Source organism: Dendropsophus ebraccatus, chromosome 3, assembly GCF_027789765.1.
Source record: "Dendropsophus ebraccatus isolate aDenEbr1 chromosome 3, aDenEbr1.pat, whole genome shotgun sequence".
In the NCBI taxonomy this organism is placed as follows: Eukaryota; Metazoa; Chordata; class Amphibia; order Anura; family Hylidae; genus Dendropsophus; species Dendropsophus ebraccatus.
In genome coordinates this window covers 27,693,629-27,707,247 of record NC_091456.1, presented here as the reverse complement: position 1 = coordinate 27,707,247, position 13,619 = coordinate 27,693,629, and the positions used below count along the sequence as shown (strand labels likewise).

Genomic DNA, 13,619 nt, shown 5'->3' with positions numbered 1-13,619 from the left:
CAGGTTGTGCTAGGTAAATACTGAAGTAATGGTAACCATATGGCGGAGAAGATTGGGTATTAAATGAAACTCTGTTTAAGTGGAGAAATCTGACAGAAACTGTTGCTTTACATGGAAAAAGTCTGAAAGTTGCCCTGAATCTGTCAAATCGGCTAACAGATTGTTGCTTTTCTAATGAACTTCTCGGTTTTAATTTTAGCTTTTCATTTATTAATAATCTTCATTTGTTCTATGGAGGAGTTAGACAAACTAAAGGAAACCATACAGGAAAATGCCATTATGCTGCATTTAAAGGGGAACTATCAGCAGGTTAGATGAATCTAACGTGCTGATAGCTCCCTAGTGGGCACGGGAAGCTCAGAATGAAGGTATGTTTCTTACTTTCATCCACGAGTGTTGATCCAGCCTGCCCCCGACTGGTCAGCTGGGGGCAGATCAGCACCCTGGGGGTGGGGCAGTGCAGTTCCAGTGTAGTTAGTCCGTGAGACCATTAGGGGCACAGGAGCACCTGTAAGGAGCACTGCTCGCCCCCATAGTGCCAATCCGCCCCCCGTGCCGTCCCACCCCTTTATGATATTGAATTGGGTGGGCCGTCTGGAAACAGGCCGGATCGGCGCTATGGGCAGGGGCAGTGCTCCTAAAAGTGTCCCAGTGCTCCTAATGGTCTCACAGGACCGTGGAGAAAATTACTAGGAGGAGGAGGAAGGTAAGACACATACCTTCTTCCTCAGCAAATCCTGCCCAGTAGGGACTTATCAGTAGGTTACATTTTAGCTAAATAAGCTCGCCTTTGCTGTGTCTCCCTCTACATATGCTTCCAGAGACAATCAAAGCTCTGTAGACAAGTAGGACGTCAGAGGGAGACATAAAATAGGTAAAAATATATTTAGCAGCTCCCAACCACCAGTCCCGTCACTGTCCATCCACTGCTATCATAGCTGATAGCGGTGGTCGGGATCCTGGGCAACCACTGTCAACAAGACAGTGAGACAAAGGGGCCAAATTTCGAAAGAAAGCAATTTTCCTAATGCAACGAGTTAACAAAATAGCTTTCTTTTCCATTTCCAATCACCTAACAAAAGTTTAGGTGATGGATATACTCCTTTTAGGAATTTTAGGCTCTATAATTGGTACTCACAGCTGTGCTTTCTAATATGTCTAGCAAATGGGGAAACAGAAAAAACACAGGGCAGAGCGCCTAATAGGGTGACACTGTATACTCAAAAGCACCGTGGCGATGAAGTTGCACACAGGTTAAAGCTCACCTAATGTGGTTGTGAGAAGCCACAACCACTATAACAGCATGTAAATGGTATAATGTACACCTGGCCGCTGCAGGAGACTCTCAGACGCAGAATCCAAATGAAAAAGGGAGATATGTCCCCGCGCAGACCATAAGTATAGAAGCAAATTTTATTGGTGTATATCCACAGGTAACGCGTTTCGAGAGCGCTGGGCTCTCTTTTTCAAACCTCCAGGATACTTAAAACATGGTACACATCGAGATATGCTAGCATCGCTCTGGACTTCCACGTTGGTGTAGGACCTTTGCACATGTGCACTCTGATCAGCACATGCGTCTATGTATACTATTTAGGGGCTATGGGGTATTGGTTGACTCTTGGTAATGACATTGCTGCCTTGCTGATGCAGAACGGGCGGATTTGCATACAACTGTCAATGTTTTTATCCTTTAACACATGAATGCCATTTTATAAGCTAAAGATATTGTGGCAGAAATTACCATAAATCCGGTTTTGATTCTAAAGCTATCCAACCCCTGACCTTATTTGGTAACATTCCCATAATGTACAATGAAAAATGTCACTGAATATCCCATCATATGTTTCTACTTACAAAACCATGTCTTGTATTCATCTGTTCTATATGACTAAGTTTAATCTGAAAAACAGGCCTGCGTAACTCCCCTGGAAACTCACAAAATACATAGAAGTTGTTCAGACCTTCAGATTATCTCTGCACAAGTCATTTATATTTAAATTAAGTTCATTACCTTTTCCGCACATCATGCACTAAACATGAGTGATTGCCTAATATCTTTTGGCACAGAAAGGAAGACTGTAAAATGTGTTAGTACTGCAAACAAACAAGCCAGACAGTAGCTATTTATACTATTAAAGGGGAACGGTGAGAGACTACTGTACGGAGCCACCTTTCCTCTGTTTAGCAGGCCTGTGTTCCTTGGTTTACTTCCTGGGGGTCTTTATGTGTCACTATCATTTTAACATAAACATTGGAGAATAACTTAAAAGGGTACACAAATATTTTCCGTTCAAACCAACTGGTTACATAGATGTGTAATTTATTCTATTTAAAAATCTTCCCATACTTATCAACTGCTGTATGTCCTGCAGGTATATTTTTTTCAGTCTGACACGGTGCTCTCTGCTGCCACCTCTGTCCATGTCAGGAACTGTCCAGAGTAGGAGAGGTTTTCTATGGGGATTTGCTACTGCTCTGGACAGTTCCTGTCTTGGACAGAGGAGGCAGCAGAGGGCAGCAGACTGGAAAGAATAATGTATGTATAATATGCATAATGTATGTGACCCCCACATAATGTGCCGATCTGCTTACCAGTGGGGGTGCTGAGTGTTTAGCACCCTGCCCATCAGCTATTTATGGCCTTATCTGTGGATAGGCCATCCATGGGGTTTCCAGGAAAACCCCTTTAAGAGAATACAGTGGATTTTTTAGTTAGAAGTAATATGAGACAAGTGCTCTCATCTCTCGCCCTTCTTCCCCAGCCCCTCAGGGCAGTGATTGATAAGCTTCGGTGTATGCAGTACAGCCCACAACATTCTTTAAAGTGACACAGACACATTGGCCCTTTTTGCATTTTGACTACTCTTAATAGATGTAAAGGGTAAATTTTGCAGTTTTCATACCTTATTTTACATCATACGTCATGTGGTTGTTTAAGTAAAAAGTGATCTTTTATCACCTGCAGATTGTGCTAAGTGGGCGGGGCTTCACAGCAACTGTGTCACTTAGCCCCACCCACAGTGCAGCCACTGGCCCTGCCCCTCCTTGACATCATTGGCACAAAGGCACCAGTGATGTCACAGAGGGGTAGTGATGTCTAGTGATGTCACAGAGGGGTAGGGCCTACAGTGGCACTGTGGGTGGGGCCAAGTGCCGCAATTGCCGTAAAGCACCTGTGTAGAGGAGTCAGAATGCAAAAAGGGGGTGACAGTGTCACTTTAAACACTCCAATAGACCCTTTTGTTTTTTTATGCATGCAATTCCCAAATAGAGTTCTAGTTGTAAAAGCATAGGCCCTATTACACCGTTACGGCCGATAATCACTTGATGAAATAGGTAATGTTAAAAGGCAACAATCAACCCACAATGTCGGCTGATCGTTGTCTTTCAACTTGATGGATTAGAACGATGACAGCAACATCTAAAGATCGTCCGGGCAGACCCTCCCGCAGCAGTCTGTGTGTGTAAGAGCATAGAAAGCGAGCAGGGAATGAGGAGCAAGCAGGCGATGACTGCCAGGTCGGCGCTCACTTGCTCCTTTAATATGGGGCTGTGTAATGGGGCCCCAAGTCGTTGGGCCTATATAAAATAACACATTGATCAGTGTAAATTCCTGCTGTAAGCATTTCCCTATTGATTACTGTTACAAACATGTTAACCCTAAGAAATGCTTAGAATGGACATGAAATAAAACATTAGATGTTAGAGTATGCTTAGGCTATAAAATAATGCAAAGGCTATCCCTCTCCAACAGACGTGAGGACACTGACACTTACTATGGGCCGTAAAAGCCTGCAGTGCAAAGACACTTTCCAGTCTCAAAATGGCACTCTCCATTAAAACAGTCGGTGCAGACAAAGGCACAGCCCTCTCCGTATGTGCCATTACTGCATTTTGTTTCACACCTGAAAAAAAAACACATTTATTTTGTATTTACTTTTAAACAGCTTACTGAAATTCACTGGCCCAATGTATAAATCCATATTTAAACAGCTTTCTGGTGAATCTACATTATAATACTTTCTTAATATACCAAGGTTCCAACATTGATCCATGTTATACTATTTTTGTTTTTGGTTATTCAATCGCAACGTTTGCGATCATTGTTTTCTTTAGCTTAATATATTTGTTGCAGTCTTTTGCATAAAATTATAAAAAAAACTGTATGGAACATGAGCACATAGGGGGACATCTATTAAGTCCGGCGTTTTTTACGCCAGACTTATAAATGTCCCCGCATCTCCGTCGCTACGGAGATTTATGTAGAGGCGGACTGCCTCTACATAAATCTGGTGCGCGTCGGTGCGCACAGCCGAAAACCTACGCCACCTGAAAGGTGGAGTAGGTTTTCGGCGTATCTTTGTGTGGAAAAAATGATAAATCGCGCGGACTCTGAGTCCGCGCCCCCCTCCCCGCCCCCCGGCGGAAAGTGCCGATATGCGAATATTTTATTCGCAAATCGGCCATTTGCAAATTAAAAAATACGCAAATCGGCACTTTCCGCCGAAAATCATCCGTACGCCGGATGATACATGTCGCCCTTAGTGTAGATTATTTATCTAAACTGGGTCCTGCGTGTCCCAAGAATATTCTTGTTTGCTCATCGCTGTCCTTATTATGTCATTCTCAATAAAAAATTGTTTGGGAAAAAAAAAAAAACAGTCAAGCTCCTAAGTCTCTTATTGTGTTAATTATGATGACGGGAATATGCTTTGACATACGGTTTGGGTCATTGCCCAGCTACACTGAGAAGATGTGTCCAATTTGTTCGGATCTACAGTACTTGGCTGACTACAAGCAGATTACACGGCCCTATTCAACAAAGAATTTTTCCTGGTTGGGTGTATTCATCAATAAACACAAGTGACCACCCCTGTTCCATTGGCAGCTCTACATGCCTACACCATAACACTACTGCCACCATGTTTGACATAGGTGGTGACATACTTCGTTCCTTTCCTCTTCCATGTTCTTCTCTTTCATTTTTTCTGGTTAATTCATTTCTTATCTGCCCATAAGATGTTGTTCCAAAACCATACAGGCTTTTTTCATTTCCTTTTTTTCTTCTTCTCTGGTTCCTTCCTGTTTTTGAGGCTTACCAATGAATTACATATTGTGGTAAACCCTCTGTATTTCCACTGCTGAAGTCGTATCTTTATTGTTGACTTTGACACGAATACGTTTACCCCATGGAGGGAGTTCTTTGTTTGGCCAAGTGTTTTTTGAGGAAATAACTCTTCTGTCATCCACCGCAGTTGTTTTCCACCCAATGTTGGCTTACCTCATTGGAAGCTGAGTAGACTTCGTGTTCAGTGTTATTAGCAACGAATACCACATAATTATAAATATAGAACTGTTGATCGTCTATCGAATAATATCGAATGTTGAGGAGCCAACTGTCCATTCATATTAGAGCATCTACAGTGCTTGTTGAACAGTCCCTCTGAGTGCACCAAAACAACCTATTTGCGTAAGGAATATACTCTGAATTTCTCAGAAACAAAATACTTACCTTCATCCTTAGCACCCAGTGCACCAAAACAACCAAGGATTAAACTTTAAATATCTCAGAAATGGCGCCAAGGATGAAGGTAATAAAATTACCCACCTGCCCACTCTTATGATATTAAATAGAAGGTAACCCTGCCCCCAGTGCACCAAAACAACCTATTTGTATAAGGATTAAACTCTTAACCTTACCATTTAACATTACCTTCATCCCCAGCACCCATTGCCCTATGGGATACACCTAACCTGCTTCTAGTTTACCTTTAACTCATCAACTCCACAAACAGTCTTAGGGTATGTTCCCACTGAGTAAAAGCGCCGGAATGCCGTGGCGGAGCTCTCCAGCGAAGAGTTGACATGTCAGTTCTTTGAGTGGAGAGTTACGGAAGCAAAGGCGCACGAGCCATCCAATAGAGACACTGAGGCAGGCTGGATTCCGTGGCAAAGAGCTTTGCCACGGCATTCCGCCGCTTTTACTCAGTGTGAACATACCCTTAAGATGCCCTGGGGTATGTGGATCAAGTGGTAAGCAGCAAATGCTTTTTAAGCTCCTACAGTACATAGTGGAGTGAGTGACATGAAGGCCACAGCTCTACTTATAATAGGAGGTGTGTTGTTTGTGACACTCATGCCTATGTCCCTTCTCCCTGACGACACTGTAGATGCGACAAATCATCAGGGGAACGCTTACTGTATGTATGTATATTTTGTTCACTGAGTACTTGTAATAACCAGAGGCCCACCAAGTTATAGACAACCAGGTTAGGAATGAAGGGATGCAAATTTTTGTTTTCGCTGGTCTTCCTTAGATATTGGCTTTGGTCTCTATGTCTATCAAGTTATTCTCGCAGCCAAAATCAAGTAATGTACTATCATACAGCTAAATAATATGTGTCTCTCCTTACCGATCACCTATCCAGCCAGGATTGCAGTGTGTACACTTCCCATTAAGATGGTTGCAGGTGTGTCCGTCTTTGCAAGGAGGACATGTTTTTGAGCACTCGTCACCGTAGTAACCACTGGAGCAAACTTGGTCACACTTTGTCCCATTCCAGCCTGGCTCACATGCAATGCACCTGCCATCCGCAATGGTACAAGGCTGCTGTTCCTTACACTGACCACACCTTGAAAGAAAGAAAAAATGAGTTTGGTTAGGTCAGGTTGCAATGATCATCTTTAAAAACACTTGTAACATTGACACGAGTGATGGGTTTTTCCCTGCACAGAATCACTGCCCACCAGGCCTTGAAGTCCACCAACTCTTTCTGTATGGAAGTGGCACTGTGCAGAAAAGTCCAAAGATTCCTCTGCCCTTTCAATACTGTGTATCTGTAAAGAAGGAAGAAGAGAGAGGGGCACTTCCTAGTGTGGTATACTGGAGATTCTGTGAGTAAATACTACTGTGAACTTCACTCACCTTTTTCAGTTGTGCTAGAGAATAGGCACAACTCTATTGAGCAGCTTGAGTCTGAACTGCTCTTGGAGGCCCGGCCAGGGAGGAATCCTAGGCATATAGTTATGGAGTAGCACTGACCTGGACCAGGTAGACCGGAACCAAAGCCTCCTGTGTATCGAGCGCAGATAGTATCGTATACCTGGCGCTGGCAGTTATGACTGCATGAGCCAAAACACGTTGTTTTTATTGTTTTTGCAAGTTGTTTTATTAAAACTGTCTATTGGTGGATTCACCTGTGTGATTCATCACATTAAAGCGTGCAGACAAGTATGTTCCATTGAGGCGGATATAAAACTATCTGCGCTCGATACAGAGGAGGCTTTGGTTCCGGACTACCTGGTCCAGGTCAGCTCTACTCATGTCAAAACCGAGAGCATCCCTGTTATCGAATAACTACGATTTGTCTTGGTTACGGTCTACCCGGTCCAGGTCAGCCCTACTCCTCTCAATATCATGAGCATCCCAGTTGTCGAATAACCACCACATGCAAGTCATTGCATTTTCTAGTGACATGCCATTAGTTGCCAAGACTGGAATTCCCCTCTAACTTTTCCCCTCCCCCCCCCCCCAAAAAAAAAAAAAAAAAAAAAAAATCACCACTAGTTTGTTAAAATACAATTACAATTTTTATATGTATACATTTCTTGGTTAAAAAAGCTATACACTAAAGCTATACGCTAAAATATACCTAATAAAGAAATCTGCTTTAAAGACGACCTCCCTTTTATTATGATCAGACTGCTGTTCTAGAATATGATCTTGGGTATCCAAAAATGAGGCATAACAAGCACAAAGGTCACAACTACATCTATTGTTAGATTAGTTCTGTAAAATATCAGTTAATTTTTTTTTTCAAACCCCACAAACAGGCTATCCCTTGACAGAAATTGTTAAAATGGTAAAGTCTTCTTACCGCCTCCTACAGCCTTGTCCATACAGCCCAGCTGGACATGGTTCTCGGCAATATTTGCCCCTATAGCCGGGCTCACAAGTGCAGCTTCCATCCACTTGATTGCATTTCCCTTTGAAACATTGGCATACTCGCTCACATCGTGTGCCCCATAGGCGTTCTCTACACAAGCAGCGTCCAGTTAGTTGATCACACGGCGAGTTGTTGCATGTGCACTGGTTGTTACAGCTCCGTGCCCACCATCCTGGCTGGCAAATGCATCTTCCAGTGGCCTGGTCGCACTGTGAGTTGGAACTGCAGTAACAGGCGGTTGCACACTGAGGTCCCCACCAGTTCGGTTCACAAGTACATTTCCCGGTCTCTTGGTCACACTTGCCGTGTTTGCAGAGACAGGCGTTCTCACAGTTGGGTCCCCATCGGTTTGGATTGCACGTACATTGACCGCCGACGTCATCACACTGTCCGTGAGGATGGCAGGAACATTTTTCTTTACAGTCTGGACCCCAGAACTGTTTTGGACACTCTAGTATACAAAGGATCAGTATAACATATTATCCAATCTTATATCAAGCTACCACACATTGTATCATTTTGTAAAACACAGAAAAAGTTCTATGTAGAAGAATTTTTTTTATATGATATAATCCACTTAAAATTAGAGATGAGTCAACCCGCCGGATTTCTGGTTCGTATGAACCAGAACTCTCGGCGTCTAAATCCCGCTGTCTGCAGGCTCTGTGCAGCGGGTGGATGCAGCCAGAGGACCGCCTGGAAAACTGGGATACAGCCTATGGGATAGGCTGTATCCCAGTTTTTCAGGCGGTCCTTAGGCTGTATCCACCCGCTGCACGGAGCCTGCAGACAGCGGGAATCAGTTGCCGAGAGTTCTGGTTCATACGAACCAGAAATCCAACAGGTTCGCTCACCTCTACTTAAAATGGGTATAAAGTCTTGATATGTAAGTTAACACCTTTTTAGATTTCATACTTTTAAAGGGGTTATCCAGCGCTACAAAAACATGGCCACTTTCTTCAAGAGACAGCACCACTCTTGTCTCCAGTTCAGGTGTGGTTTAAAATCAAGCTCAATTCACTTCAATTGAACGGAGTTGAAAAACCTGCAAACTGGAGCCAAGAGTGGGGCTGTCTCTGGAAGAAAGTGGCCATGTTTTTGCAGCGCTGGATAACCACTTTAAACTTTTCTGTTTCATTTTTTTTTGTTATATATATTTTTGAAAAAAAAGCATCTTTTAGGGTGAAACTACAATCTTTTAAATCCAGGTGGATTTATACAGAGACTGTACGGTGTGATGTACAGCTGACTGTAAAAGGTATGAGACGTCATTTCTTTACTGCCCTTGGCAATGCAATTTCCAGCTATTTTATAGCAACTTATTAACTACTACCAATTTATTGCAATCTTATTGCATATTATTTATTTTGTGAGGAAATGAAACATGAAAGCTCATCAATCAAAATCATGAAATCGGTACTTTTACAAAATATGGTGTGGCCACTAGAACTTCCACCAAATAAAGTACGTTCAATCATCTTTTCTAAATTTTCAGGTACACAGCTGAAGCGTTCTTCTTGTCCAGTATATGACTAGAGGCCAGAGGCTTGAGGTATAGACTGACAACAAACTATATTTTATGTAGAAATAAAATAATAATAAACATATAGAAAAAAAATGGTGCTTTCTTTTTCTTAAAGGGGTATTCTCATCTCAACTAATATAGTTATAGTTGTAGGGCTGATCAGGTTAAAGTGTACCTGTCATTGGGGGGTTGTACTTCATCACTTCCTGGTAACACTAAACACCGTTACGGGTGATAATCGCTTAGTGTAATAGAAGACAACGATCAGCCGACATGCACAATGTCGACTGATCGTTGTCTTTCAACAGGCTGATGAGGATAGCAACGATCTGCTGCCATCGCTGCAGATCACCGCTCTCTCCTATGGGCTCTCTGAACGATCTGAGCCCCTTGCAGCTCCCTGCGGCCCCCCCTGCACTTAGCCGCTTGCTGTCAGCCCGTGTAATCGTGTTGGCAGCGAGTGGGGAACGAGAATAAAGCGAACGCTGACCTGACAGGTCGGCGCTCACTTGCTCCTCTGAATCGGGCCATGTAATAAAGCCTTAGGATGGGTTCACACAGCGTAAGACACCAGCCGTTCTGTGACCCATGTCACAGAATGGCCAGTGTCAGTGAAGATCACTTAATTTATGTTCAATTGGGATGCGGGCGCATCAAACATGGTGTAAAGTGAAACTGACTCAGTTGCCCCTAGCAACCAATCAGATTCCACCTTTTATTCCTCACAGACTCTTTGGAAAATAAAAGGTGGAATCTGATTGGTTGCTAGGGGCAACTGAGTCAGTTTCACTTTACACCATGTTTGATAAATCTCCCCCATAATGTTTTTTATGTTTTCTTATATGTCAGCAACATGTATGTGTATACACTCCGTTCAGGATTCCATTGATTTCAGCGCAATGCATATTTTGAATTAATTTAATTCTAAATATACGATGTGTGAACGTGGCCTTAAGGGTACAACAACATGTGATGTCTTTGATGCAGGCGGTTGTAAAGCTGGGGATTTTCTGCATATAATTTCTGCATGGAACACCCACAGCATTTCAAGAAGCAGTAGCATTTAACAAAATCTCATGATATCTGTATGAAATCCGTGCAGAAGCAGTCATGTGATGCCTCTATACTAACACATGAATAGATAGAAATCTTAGATAAGTCGTGGTGATCTCATTGTATAAAGGAGAAAACAATGCTTACTTGTTTCACAATTGGCACCAAAATAGCCATGACGACAGCGACATTCATTTGGACGGACACAGACCTCATTTTCTTTACAGGTAAAGTTACCTTCACATATCGCTGGAAAACAATTATATAATATAATAGAAGGGTTACCAATAAATACTAGACTTATCTATCAAAAACAGAGCATGAACAATAAAGGAGAAGTCCGGCCTTTTACCCCGAGTCATGACATCATCACAACTCCGGTGAAAATGCTTTCCGGGGGTCCCGAGGCCGGTCCCGCCGCTCACCGCGGGCACGGGGAGAGGTAAGTTAGTACTTGTAATCAATTCCCCCCTGCCCCTGCTTGCTACCGGCTTTTATAATGGCATTTTCCTCAGTAGTGTTCTGTCTTTTTCTGGATCAACACATAAAGATCATAACATGTTAAATGTGACAGAATTGTGACTTCTTTCAGTACGTTCTGTGGATATAGAGCAGTGTTTGTTACAGGACTTTTATACAGAGAGGAACAAACTGCTCCGAGAAGCTATGTTTACACCATGTAAAAATGACGGCCGCCTTTTATAATAAGGGCCATCACTGTGAAAATAACGTCCGTTAGATAAAAAATAACGGACGTTATTGGCACAATGATGAAAGATGGCCACTATTTTTGCATTGCGTAAACCTAGCCAGAGGGTGAAGGAAAAGTTAGCAAGCATACGTATACCAAGTTAAATACTTGGGGGGAGATTTATCAAACATGGTGTAAAGTGAAACTGGCTCAGTTGCCCCTAGCAACCAATCAGATTCCACCTTTCATTTTCCAAAGAGTCTGTGAGGAATGAAAGGTGGAATCTGATTGGCTGCTAGGGGCAACTGAGCCAGTTTCACTTTACACCATGTTTGATAAATCTCCCCCTTGGTGTGTAGTAAAGTGGACTATCTGTATACAAATGTATATGCAAAAGTTATACAAACATAGCTATGATGCATAACTAAGTAGTGGGCTGGATAGGGTGTAAAATACATTGATATCAGTAGTGCCATTCAGATCTGCCGTTTATGTAAATGAAAGAAGGATAATGTGACATTACATTCGGGGGTCAAATACATTTATGTATGACTCAGCTAAACAATATTTATCCCAAGACATTTTCCATATATGCGATTCAAACATCTATTAAAATCAGTCAAGTGAAACAATGAAATTTCCCGTTAGAGTAGTCTCAATATATTCTTGTAATAATACTGTAACTACAGGACAATGCGCTAGGATTAAATCAATGAAATACAAAAAAAATATATATTTTTTTAAATGAAATTTTGGATTTAATATGGGTGGGAATCAATACAGTAGACAAATGTGTAACCACTATCCCTATCTAAGCTGATGGGGTAACTTGTCTATGGGAATAGACTAAACAATAAAGGAAGGGATAAGAGAACAAACTTTAACCCCTTAAAGCAAATTCAAGTACATGTATGTGAATGAGTTAAAAGGGTTATCCAGTGCAACAAAAACATGGCCACTTTTCCCCTCTCTTGTCTCCAGTTCAGGTGTGGTTTGCAATTAAGCTCCATTTACTTCAATGGAACTGAATTCCAAACCCCACCCAATCTGGAGACAAGAGAGGGGAAAAAGTGGCCATGTTTTGTAGCGCTGGATAACCCCTTTAAACTGTTGCCACCACTTAAGCCAGGGATCTATCACTGCTCACGTCAGCCGGTGATCACTGCGATTGGTCCCTTCTTACAGATGGACACAAAAAACTGTGTTAACTTTTCTTTCCATCTCCCCCTCCCTTCTGAGATGGCTGATGTAAACAAGTCCCTATCTGCAACTTTGTAAAAACTTTGTAACATGGGAAAGATAATCACAGGGAGTTCATCAGCAACTTGACCTCAGATTAATCCTCCCAGCATTACAAAGAAGCTACAAAGTTGCAGATACAGTCGGCCAGGGACTTGTTTACATCAGCCGTCTCAGAAGGGAGGATGGAGAGAAAAGATCACACACAGATTTTTGTGTCTTCAGCAGAAAGCAGCAGCTCAGAACTGGGAGAAGGAGACTGAATATATAATAACAAGTATGGAAGGAATTGTTAGTTTCACCATGGGCAGCAATGTATGAAAAGTTATGTTGGAGTGGAATACCCCTTTAATGTTTATGTCATATCCACAGGATATTAAGCATTTGCCGCTAGATATGACTAAAGGTAAATTGTGCCTTGTGCTATATTTGGTGGAAACGTCCCGCTATGTGAATAGAAAAGATGCAAATAACGCTGCAGACTGCACTATCCTGGGCTCATTACATAGCGATATAATCCACCTTAGATTTGGTAATTTAACATTGGTGGTTCAGAAAGGAAATTGCCTCCCTGATTGACTTGGACATAAACAGCGTCCGGATATTAACAATCTGCCAGAAATGCAATTTATAGCTCGATAAAATAAATCTAATGTCCAACTATTATATGGTATTATTCAGGTTCCATCTATTTAATCATAAATGGGGATTTCATCCAGAAATGCAAACTAAATCTCCTCAGGATTGTTTCCTCTCCATAGTTATGTAAATATGGCCTAGGAATATACATTGGGGATTTGGAACTGCCAATACAATAAGAGCCTGGGCACCATTCCAATGATATTGTGCCTATTTCATACATACTGAATGGCCACTTTATTAGAGACACCTACTTTGTGATGCACTGGATCTCCTTTGTTCTTTCAGAATAAAGCCGTTTATTGTGGCATACATTTCTTTAGGTGCTGGCATAACGAGGACCGATACTTTCAGCCCATCAGACCTCATCCCAGAGATATTCTATAGGGTTAGCCTCAGAGACTGTAAACACTAAGGAAGCAGAGAAGACTCGCTTTCATGTTCTTAGAATCAATCTATGACTACACATCCCTTGTTGCACGTTGCACTGTCCTGCTGAACGTCTCCTTTTGATAGGGTAATA

At 42.2% G+C, this 13,619-nt stretch overlaps 1 protein-coding gene across 1 annotated transcript in view; it reads right to left on the bottom strand.

Moving 5' to 3' along the window:
• SCARF2 (scavenger receptor class F member 2) overlaps nt 1-13,619 on the bottom strand; it is a 152,373-nt gene that overhangs the window by 67,154 nt on the left and 71,600 nt on the right. The window contains exons 3-6 of the mRNA XM_069961281.1: nt 10,675-10,776; nt 7,881-8,400; nt 6,417-6,635; nt 3,780-3,908 (exon numbers count right to left, since the gene is read on the bottom strand). Of these exons, the coding sequence (XP_069817382.1) occupies nt 3,780-3,908; nt 6,417-6,635; nt 7,881-8,400; nt 10,675-10,776 (970 nt within the window). The remainder of the gene's footprint in view (nt 1-3,779; nt 3,909-6,416; nt 6,636-7,880; nt 8,401-10,674; nt 10,777-13,619) is intronic.